Raw genomic sequence first — 10845 nt, 5'->3', positions numbered from 1 at the left:
TGTATAAATGTAGGTATTTATAGATAAATGGGTTTAGTTTAAATTTATAAAATAATAATAATAAACAAATGCAATACTAGTATTTTTTAACATTTGGAAGAAAGAAAATTGATTGATTGTTATCACCCGTAGCCGCATCCACCCACAAGACGACTATGCCCCTGGGGTGGTGTTTACACAAGGATACATCTTCCACATCGGACATACTATGTCTTTCATGCCGGAAACCCTCGTCAGGAAAGTTCTCTTTCAAAAAAAAAAAAGGTTTCTAATACTAAATCTTTCATGTATATGTTGATGTATGATTATTTTTTATTTTATCCTAACAAACAAACATAGAAGACAAATAATATCTATTCTTTTTTCCTCGTATGAATTCTAAACATCCTCCTAAAAAAACTAAAAATATGATTTTTTTCGTTAACCATCTGTTGGATGAAAAAAAAAAAAAAAAAACTGGTTCGGTTAACCTAAAAAGTAAAATCGGTTTGTCAGCTTTTAGGTTTCATATATTTTGAAGTTTGAACACCACTAAAAATGGGAGCATTATGTGTCTTTCACCAGGGGCTGTAGTGCTGTACTCTGTGCATACTGCATAAGAAAAAAGTACCCGAGTGTACTGAAATAATAATATACCCAAGTGGAAATGGATTATTGTCTGGTGGCCCCTCGTGGCCTACAATGGAAACAGACATTTCTATACAAAGATATCTGCCAAACGACATCGTATTGTTGAAACCATACAATACATCATCATTCGTCCATGATCCACCCCTCCCTACACAAACTAAAAAGCTCTGTACATGTGTTTAGATTGATTCCTTTTCAGCCCGTAGAGTAGAGTGCCGTTAGTTGAGTTAAACCCAACCCAAAGTCAGTTACATCGGCCCAATCAATATGCAAAATTCCAGTTAAGAGGCAACCTAATACATCATCTGTTTACACTTGACAGTTAGCCATTTTGTGTGTGTTCGCCGGTTTTGGATTCAAAAAACTTTGCCACAGCCTGGTAAAGATTTTCTTCCTCAAAAGGCTTCGATACGTACCCATCCATTCCACTTCTCTTACACTCTTCAAACGTCGCATGAATCACATCCGCTGTCATCGCCAGTATCGGCAAATGCCATTCAATACTCCCTACTCCCTCATTCGCCTCCCTTTCCATCATCCGTATACGCCGCGTCACCTCAAAACTGCAACAACATCAACCATCATAACAAACAAAAAACCAAAACACCGGTGCACATGGACCAGACACAGATAACTGTGCACTTGCACTGTGTCTGGTCCATTTGTGCACCGGTAAAATATAGTATTACTATATAATACTACATACCCGTCCATTTCAGGCATTTGAATATCCATGAAGCAAGCATCAAAAGCATGTGGTAGCTGAAGTAGAGCAAGGGCGGCAACACCGCTTTCGGCACACTCAACCGCCGCCCCAAATTTTTTTAGGGCACCGGCGGCAACTCTCCGGTTTACTCTGTTATCATCCACCACCAATATTTTCTTCCCACAAAGTAACCCCCGAAGATAAAATGACCCTTTCCCTTTTGCCATGGTTTCCGCCTTCTTCCCTGTTCCCAAAACCTGCTGCAAACATGCCGCCACCATGCTCGCTCTTAACGGTTTCATAATCAGAGTATCGGAAAACCCGGCGGATTTTAATTTATCGAATTCGGGAGTCGTTATATTTGTTGCTAGAACCATCTTTTTAGGGAAATTTTGAATTTTCATCTTGTTTTCGTTTAATAACCATGTGTCTTTCTCGATTAGAAGTAGATCCGGTTTTGAATATCCCAAATCCGATATTTTTATATTGGTATCGACAGTTTTAACGATTATACCGAGTCTCTGTAAATGGTATCGTGTCACTGCAGCTCTGATTGGTTTTGAATCGACCAAGGTTACATTCAATCCGTGAAAGGAATTTGGAAGATCGTCATTATAAAGTGATTTTTTCACATCGCCATTTTTGCAGGTTTTTAAAGCAACAGTGAAGGAAAAAGTGCTTCCGATTTGTGGTCGGCTGACGAAGCTTATCTGACCACCCATTAATTCAACCAAACATTTACTGATACTCAATCCGATTCCGGTTCCGCCGTAGAGTCTAGAAGTGGAACTGTCGGCTTGCATGAACGGCATAAAAACGAGATCTTGTGCGTGCACCGGAATCCCAATTCCGGTGTCTTCAACGGAGACGATTAGGTTAACAACGTTTTCAATTGGGGCTACTAATTGTTTAACGGTGTCCCAATTGTTTCTATCATCGGCGGCTTCACAACCGCTTAATGTTTTGAAATGGGACCCACACCCATTCGATTTAGCCATGTCCATTACTACAGCTTTGGAATGATCGGCGTGATGAACTTGAACGAAGATATGTCCTTTTTCTGTGAATTTAATAGAGTTTCCGACGAGATTCGTGATGACTTGTCGGAATCTTCCCGGGTCTCCGATGACAATTTGTGGGACTTTATCGGAAACAAGAACTGCCATCTTTTTAATTTCCCAATCACAGATAACGATAACATAATCAGATTAAAACAAACAATAATTTGAAAGAAACGATAATAAATAACAAGATAATCTGGTTTTACTTTTACCTCGATTCCTTTGTGTCGAGATTTTTCAGAAAATAAAGAGAGAACGTCGTCGAGAATGGAGCGGATATCAAAGGGGACGGATTCTAGGTCTAATTTTCCGGCTTCAATTTTGGCTCGATCCAGGACCTCGTTGATTAATGCGATTAATGCTCTTCCACAAGCTTGTGCAGTTTGAGCGTAATCTCTTTGGGTTGAACTTAATTCTGTATCTAGAAGCAATGCAAGCATCCCTATGAACACAACACATGTGAAGTTAATGTTATTACATTTATATAATTGAAAAAATACAGAGATGAGTTGATGAAGGTAAGTGGTGATACCAAGGATGCCATTCATGGGGGTTCTGATTTCATGTGAAACAGTCGCAAGAAACTGTGATTTAGCAACATCAGCAGCTTCTGCCCGAACTTTTAATTGTTGCATCGTGTCAAAATCATCTTCGACTTGAACAATATGAATTGCTCCCGTGTAAAACATGTAGCCAGCTAATATCACAATCACATAACCTAAAGTCGCAGTTGCAAATGCTGTCAATGATATCGGTGCTTTATGAAGATATCTGCATAAAATCTAGAACCATTAACATTTAAACTAATTACCACTTCCTTTTTTTTTTTTAATAAAAATGGAGATGAAACACATACCTACAAGTCATTTGGTGCTTCCTAAACGGATCACCAAAATCAAGCATACTCACTCGTGTGTGTGACATGTCACCATCTTCAGTTTGACGCCCATATGTGATCAATGGATTTGATGTATTTGTGACATCAAAAACTTTTACAACTATTTCTTGATTTTCAGCAAGTTGCCCTAGTAAATTTTCTACTAGTGACTCAACATCAAAAGCTCCACCTAGATATCTGTTTATGTTTAAAAAAAAAAAAAGATTATAGATATTTGTGAATACCGATTGTTGGATTGTAAGGGTAAAATTGATAAATATTATTTACCCGGCAGTAGCTGCGATGCGTTCTTGAACAGATGCGTTTGGTGGAAGCTTTGATTTGTACACAGGAAATGTCAAAACTACCCCTAGATGATTAGAACCCAGGAGCTTGAAAGGGCTTGTGAGCACTGCTTTCCCAGTTGCTCTAGCCCTCAATATGTTCTCTTTGTCCTCCTATCATCAAATTCGAGTTTCTTAAATTTAACTTCGAAGGGTATATATTTTATATTTTTATATACCCATATAATATGAAATATAATTATTAAAATAAGTAAAAAAACATACCTCGCCAGACATCATATCTACCAATTTAAGATAGGAAACGGTTTCTTGGGCGAAAATTACAGGGGCATATTCGTCACGAAATGGCGAGGGCTCTTTGGTCATTGTTCTTATGGTCCCATCATGTTGTCTCTCGAGTTCTTCTCTCTCGTAATTCATTACCCTTTGTGCATATGCAACTCCACTCAACAAAGGTCGCTCGAATGCTGTTCTTGCTGTGTATTCTGCAAATGTTTCCTAGATCCGAAAAAAACAAATTCAATCACAAAAACAAGAAAAAAGATAAACAAACACTCATTAATAATGTTCAAACCTGATCGATTACTGATGGGTTCTTGTAATAATGAAAAGTCGACACCAGAACAGCGAGAGCATGTACATGATTTACACTAACCCTAAATTGATCTTGCAACATTCTTGCCCTTTGATCACACATACTCACTAAACCCTCTTCGATTCTCTCTTGATGCCCTGCATCTATGCATTTATAAACATAAATCGCGACAAATCCAAAAGAAATGATCCATAACGCTAAGTATTTTCGTTGATTTGTTCTTGGGATATATGATTTGTACTTCCTTTTTGTGCTCAATTGTTGTTCATTCAAACTCACTGCTACTAAGTGATGGTGGCCTTGCATTTTTACACCCATCTCAGATTCAACAACAGAATTAGAAACCTGTTTTCTCTGCTTCAATTGCTTGTACCTTCACGCTTTCCTGTTGTTCGTCTTGTTCGGTTGTTCATCTCCTTATTCTTGCCACTTCATGTTTTCAAGAATCATCAGTGACGAAAAGGGATTTGGATGTTATCTTCAAAGGAGTACTTTTTTTTTAACAGAATCACTTTCTTTACTCAAAAAAGAAAAGTGGTTTACAGATTTTGTTTTCTTTTATTCAAGAAATAACCAAAATCCCACTTAAGAAACTCTATGAGGTACAAGAATCTCCCTTTCTTTTCTGTGGATTTTCACACAGAATGTGAGAGAAGAAAGAAAAGGAAGAGAATCCCACAAAGGAAATGTAAAGAAAAGAAAATTCCCAAGATCATATCAAGGGAACAACAAGCATGGTATGTTTGAAGAAGCCCTAAAAACATGCATAAAAGGGCTTGAATTTAAAGAATTTTGTGTGGTTGATAAAGGGTTTGAATAAGATTATTGAAAAATGGGGTCTCTAATATTAATCATTTCTTCACAATACACTCCAGACAAATTAAAGCACACATTTACTGTTTCCTCTGTAAAATCTTTAATATATTAAACTAAGCAAATCAAATCTTAGCTAAACTTCAAGATTCTTGACCAGAAAAACACATACAAGTAGAGAAAGAAAGCATATTTGGAAACTTTTGTGAAAATACAACGAAAAAAGTGTCCTCAATTTGGTATAAACAGAAGTCATATAATAATGGGTGTTAGGAAAATTAAAGAAAAGAAGGTGCAGTTTGGCTAAGTTACTTTAAAAAGCAACTGAACCAAATTTTGATGATTTCTTTTGAAGATACGGTGTTGTCTCCCTCTCTCCTAAAAAAACAAATTCGAAGACGAGACATTTGAAAAGCTTGAAGTTTATCCCTCAAAAATATATTTTGACAATAAATTAAAAAGTTAGCTGAAGGAAAATTAAATATTAGTTGTTAACCGATAAATTTATTCATGAAAAATAACATTCGATCATAAAAATTAAAATAACATAAATAGATATGTAAAAAAACAATTACATCCACCTTCCTAATAAATAAAAATAATTTTGTCATTTGTGATCCTCTTATGTATCACATGTTATTCTATGGTAAATTTAAATTAAGTTATATTCATGTGTCATTTTATAGTTTTTTCATTTTATTAAATTTCATATAATACTTAAATGTAATAATAAATGTATATTCAAATCATTAATACAATTTTTCTTATAAGTTCAAAATTTCTAAATTAAATCCAATTATTTTAGTTGTTTATTTATTTAAATTATTAGTTAAATTTAAAAAAATAAATAAGCACTTCAATTTTAATAATTAAATATTTTACTTTTTCTTATAAATTTAAATTTTATAAATTGTTAGATTTTCATGTTTGATTATTTTTTTAATAAACTCATGTAATACATGGGTCTCACAACTAGTATATAATAAATGTAGATTACACTTGATCCCACATCGGCTGGGAAACTCTACAGTTAAACGTTCCCGGGCGAGAGCAATTCAAGGATGAGTGGCCCCTGGGAAGTTTTCGTGTCGGAAGTCCAAAACGGACAATATTGTGATACATGTCATAGGGGATGTTACAATTGCTCAATATATAATATATTTCATCAAATTAAAAATAAATATTAGATAATTATTAACAACTTTTGTATAGTAATAGTAGTATAGTTTTGTCGATGAAAAAATGTTGATGTAGTACAATTAACTTTTTGTTTTAGTTCGATTTGACAAACTATGTTATTTTTTTGCACAATAGACCATTAATGTTTTACTGTAGCTGTCAATTACACCAGTGTGACCGATTTTAGAAGGTTTCCCGATTTCACATCCTACCTGTCATTTATTTTAAGTTGAAACTGTTAATGATGTGTATATTTGGTCCACGTCATTTTGATGAAATATATTAACGCATAGTCTCACTTCGCCAGTCTCCTTCCCCTTGACCTCATTTTACTCTGTGGAAAGTAAATTGTGAGTCAACATTCAGGGTTTTCACAGTTGCCTTAAATCGAGGTATCTGTGTTGGCGATCGACTTCTAAATGAAGCTAGTAGCAGAAATGGTACAACCTAATCTTGAAAATGGATTGTTTGTGATGGTGGAGCTCAATTACCAATGTGTATTTACTCATAATCATTTTTCTTACTTGGGGGAGTGAAAAGCTCCTTCAATAATGTTGATTTTTCTTCTATGACTTATTCTTTCCCGGAATGTTTCATGCATGAGGAGATTAAAAAACTTTACTACTATGAACCAGAAAAAGTTCTATGTGATAGCATTCGACCTATTTTAGATGATGTAGATTATTGTGCTTTTATTTTTTATGCATATGGCACATATGACATAATTTCTGTCTATGTTGACCATTACGTGGATGGAATTGGGGGGGGGGGGGTGGTTTGATGAAGAACATAATGAAGGTGATGATAACGACTCATGTGTTGATGGTGTTGAAAATAGAGATAATCTTAGTGATGTAGAGGTTGAAAATGATGACGATAATATCCCTATGAACAGAACAGCCCATGATCCTTTCTTGATTCAATTATGTGTTAAAGGGGGTTTGGATGATGAGGAAAATGACTTTATAGATGATGATAATGGGATGGAAATACATGATTCCCTACATATGCATTCCATTTTCAATGAGAGCTTACACTGGAAAAAACAAAAGCCCGTACTTGGAATGAAATTTAAGGATCCACAACAATTGAAAAACATGTCGTGCAATTATGGAGTGGCTAATGGGTACCAATTATGGTTTGAAAAGAATGACAGACATAAACTTCTTGGTTAGGTGTTGTAAAGGTGCTTGCACATTCAGATTATGGGCCTCATGGATGAGTGATGAAGCTATTTTCCAGATCAAGTCTTTGAAGGATGAGCATAATTGTGTTAGGAATTTTAAGTTAGGCTCATTGGTTACATATTCATGGATTAGGAGCCACTACCAAACAAATTCTACATAGGTAGAAAATTAGTGTGAGGAAACTTAGACCAGCAGTGATCAAAAAGTTTGGTGTGAATGTCACCATAGGGCAATGCAGAAGAGCAAAGAAATATGCAATGGAACTAGTAGAGGGTAATCTTAAGGATCACTATGCAAAACTCTGGTCATATAGCCAAGAGATTCTGAGAACAAATCCAGGTTCCACTGTTAAACTTGAGGTGGATCATATGCCTGATGGGAAGAACAATTTCAACAAATTTTATATGTGTTTTGATGGTGTGAAAAAATGTTTGATGGAAGGTTGATGAAAGATAATTGGACTTGGTGGGTGTTTATTGAAAGGTATTTGTAAGGGGGAGTTGCTTAGTGTTATAGGTAGGGATGCAAATGACAAAATCTTTACTATTGCACGGGCAGCAGTGTGTGTGTTGAGAACAAGCAAAATTGGAAGTGGTTTTTAGATCTTCTTATTGATGATCTTCATTTGAACTTAGGAAATGGATACTCTTTAATGTCAGATCAACATAAGGTAAGTGTTTTTATTATTTCATCCTTTAATTCATGATATTTCTTATTATAACATCATGAAAAAATAATTTCCTTTTTAAAGGGGTTAATTGAGGTTGTGAAGGAGATGATGCCTTTTGTAGAGAACAGACAGTATGCTAGTCATATTTGTCAGAATTTGCTTAAGAGATATAGTGGGGCCCACTATGAGACACTGTTTTGGAGAACATCAAAAGCATCAACTTAGAATGTATTTAAATCTACCATAAAAGAATTGGAAATTTTAAACCCATTGGCACATAAATACCTGATGGACAAGGATTCAAAAACTTGGTCTAGGGCATACTTCCAACTAGGTAGATGTTGTGACTCATTTGAGAATGACATGTGTGAGAGAGCTTTAATGTTGTAATTGTAGATGCCAAAAAGAAGCCAATTATAACAATGTTAGAAGAGTTGAGATTGTACATGATGGAGAGATTGTACAATATGAATGTGAGAGGACAACAATGGGGTAATCAGATTTGTCCAGAAATAAGGGATATGGTAAATGAGCTTAAAAAGCACATGTGACGTTTTGAGGTGTTAGCAAGTAGCTTAAACCAATTTGAAGTAAGGGGAAATGGTGAGGCATTTAAGGTTGACCTTGACATAAGGACATGTTCTTGTAGGTTGTGTCCTCTTTAAGGCTGACCAGTTCAACTAAATCCTCCTTTGATTCTACCTACTGCTTTAACGTTGTGATAAGGTTCTTGTAGTACCCCTCAGGCAGCTCATCGTCTTTCCAGAAGGCGTAATCACAACTTTTTAATGTTGTCTGAAATATACACTAGTGTCAAATCATATGAGATCTTAGAGGTATATACAATAAATAAATGCTACAAACAAAGGGATCCCACAAACAAATCATTCCTCTCAATATTTTCACAAAAATCAACAAGATTACACTATTAGGGTTTTCTTAGGCTTATCTAAACTTCATAAATACTACAAATCGTATGATTATTAAAGATTACAAGAAATCGCGACCATGAGAGCTTACCAAACTGTTGCGACAGTTCCAGAACCGCCTTCCTAGGTTGTGATATTTCCAGCTCGTCCGTTCCTTCGTCGGCTTGTCACACCTACAAGTCTTCAGCTCATCTGACTCCCTAAAGTTACTGATCTGGATGGGAGGGTTTCTAGAAGAAGAGATCGACGATCGCGACATTGATTTGGATATTTGCTCAAGAGAAGCTTACACAGAAATGGAAAGATTTAAGGTGAGGGTGTTCCATTTACGGATGTTATGTTTTTTTGTATAACGGGGGAGTTGACGTGGAGTCAACATGGAAAAAACGTGGTAGTTTCCCATTAACTTCCCCTACACATCGGATGCCAGGTATGATGTGAAACTGGGAAACCTTCTAAAATCGGTCACACTGGCAGCTACAATAAAACATTAATGGTCTATTATGCAAAAAAATAACATAGTTGGTCAAATTGGACTTGACCAAAAAGTTAATTGTGCTACAGTAGCATTTCCCTAAAAAAATTGACACAATAGGTTTTTAAACTTTTGACTTAATAATCTTGTATGTTGACAGGTTTAGTCCTTATATAGAAAATAAATTATAAAAACTCTCTATAATTTACACAAAATGTCAATGTCTATTTTTTACGTCAACCCATGTATGAATAGTATAATTTTGTCTTTTAGACTTTTGACGTAATAGTTGTGATTTTTCGACTTTTACCACAATAGTTTCGTGTATCGGCAAGTTTTGGTTTTTGTATAGAAAGTAAATTACAAAATTATCCTTGTACTTTACAAAAAAATTCTTGTCCATCTTTTACATTTGACTTTAGACTTTGGCTACAATACTTCCGTAAGTTTGCAGGTTTAGTCTTTGTATAAAAAAGAAATTATAAAAGTTGTCAATGTAATTTACAGAAAATATCATTGTGCTTTTCTTACAGAAATTATTCATGTGTTTAAATAATATATTTTTTGGTTTGAGACTTTGGCCACAAGACTTTTGTATGTTGGCAGGTTTGGTTACTATGTACAAAAATAAATTACAAATTGTGTCTGTAGTTTACAAAAAAGGTTTTATGCATAATTTTTTTACAGTAAATAGTCCATATGTTTGAAAAAACTAGAAAAATGGTCTCTGTTTAATAAAAATTTATAAATTATATCCCTGTAAAACGGACATAAATAGACTCTCGGTTTGCATCCCTCACGAAACGTAAAGAAGGAAATTTCTAGTTATAAATATAAAACAATTCTTAACTCTAGTAAAAAGAAAAGCTAGGTACACCATGTTAGAATTAAAAAAAAGGTTTTTCATAAATAAATTTTAAAAAACTAATATTTCTTAATTCTTTTGTGAATTTTTAAAATATTTGATAATTAGGCTATGTTTTATATAATAACTGAAACACTATCTGCTAGCTAATAATTGATAGCTGAAAAGCTAGTTTTTTACTAAAAAGCTAGTTGCTAGCTTATAAGCTAACTGATAAAAAAATGATGTTTGATAAAAAAACTAGTTAATAAGTTTGCTGGAATACATAAAATGACATAAAAGGCATTTAGAAAAAAATGTTAGTTATAACTAATTAAGGGTATATTTGGAAATTTTTAAAAAGCTCATGTAAATCTAGTCTAAGTATATTTTTAAAAAGTTAGCTTATAAACAACTTATTAGCTAGTCAAACATGATATCTTTAAAAAAATCTCAAAAAGTAAACTAACTTATCAACTAGCTATGGTGTGTCAACAACCTTAATCAAATAGTTATATAAATTAACCCAAACGTTGATGTTACTATTATATTTCAATGCATTGGTCGATGAATG

General features: G+C 34.4%; 1 protein-coding gene across 1 annotated transcript; it reads right to left on the bottom strand.

Annotated features, from left to right (window-relative positions):
• Positions 1 to 596: 596 nt before the first annotated feature.
• Positions 597 to 5386, bottom strand: LOC145103965 (histidine kinase CRE1-like). Its single transcript, XM_079041246.1, has 8 exons — positions 4154 to 5386; positions 3844 to 4077; positions 3563 to 3732; positions 3254 to 3472; positions 2930 to 3168; positions 2610 to 2839; positions 1337 to 2502; positions 597 to 1193 (listed from the first exon to the last, which is right to left on the bottom strand). The coding sequence occupies exons 1-8, from the start codon at positions 4490 to 4492 to the stop codon at positions 953 to 955; spliced, it is 2838 nt and encodes a 945-aa protein (XP_078897372.1). The 5' UTR covers positions 4493 to 5386; the 3' UTR covers positions 597 to 952.
• Between the last annotated feature and the right edge of the window lie 5459 nt (positions 5387 to 10845).

The sequence above is a fragment of the Lactuca virosa genome, chromosome 4 (genome assembly GCF_052849685.1).
Source record: "Lactuca virosa cultivar CGN04683 chromosome 4, Lactuca_virosa_CGN04683_v6, whole genome shotgun sequence".
Classification (NCBI taxonomy): domain Eukaryota; kingdom Viridiplantae; phylum Streptophyta; class Magnoliopsida; order Asterales; family Asteraceae; genus Lactuca; species Lactuca virosa.
Note: the sequence above shows the minus strand (reverse complement) of the source record. Positions and strands in the feature narration are given on the sequence as shown.

What these genes read in the sequence shown, in the direction of transcription:
- LOC145103965 (XM_079041246.1), bottom strand. Translation starts at nt 4,492, where the DNA reads ATGGGTGTAAAAATGCAAGGCCACCATCACTTAGTAGCAGTGAGTTTG. An exon ending in TAGATATGATGTCTGGCGAG is followed by an intron (nt 3,733 to 3,843) that starts GTATGTTTTTTT and finishes ATTTGATGATAG; the next exon opens with GAGGACAAAGAGAACATATT. An exon ending in AAGCACCAAATGACTTGTAG is followed by an intron (nt 3,169 to 3,253) that starts GTATGTGTTTCA and finishes GATTTTATGCAG; the next exon opens with ATATCTTCATAAAGCACCGA.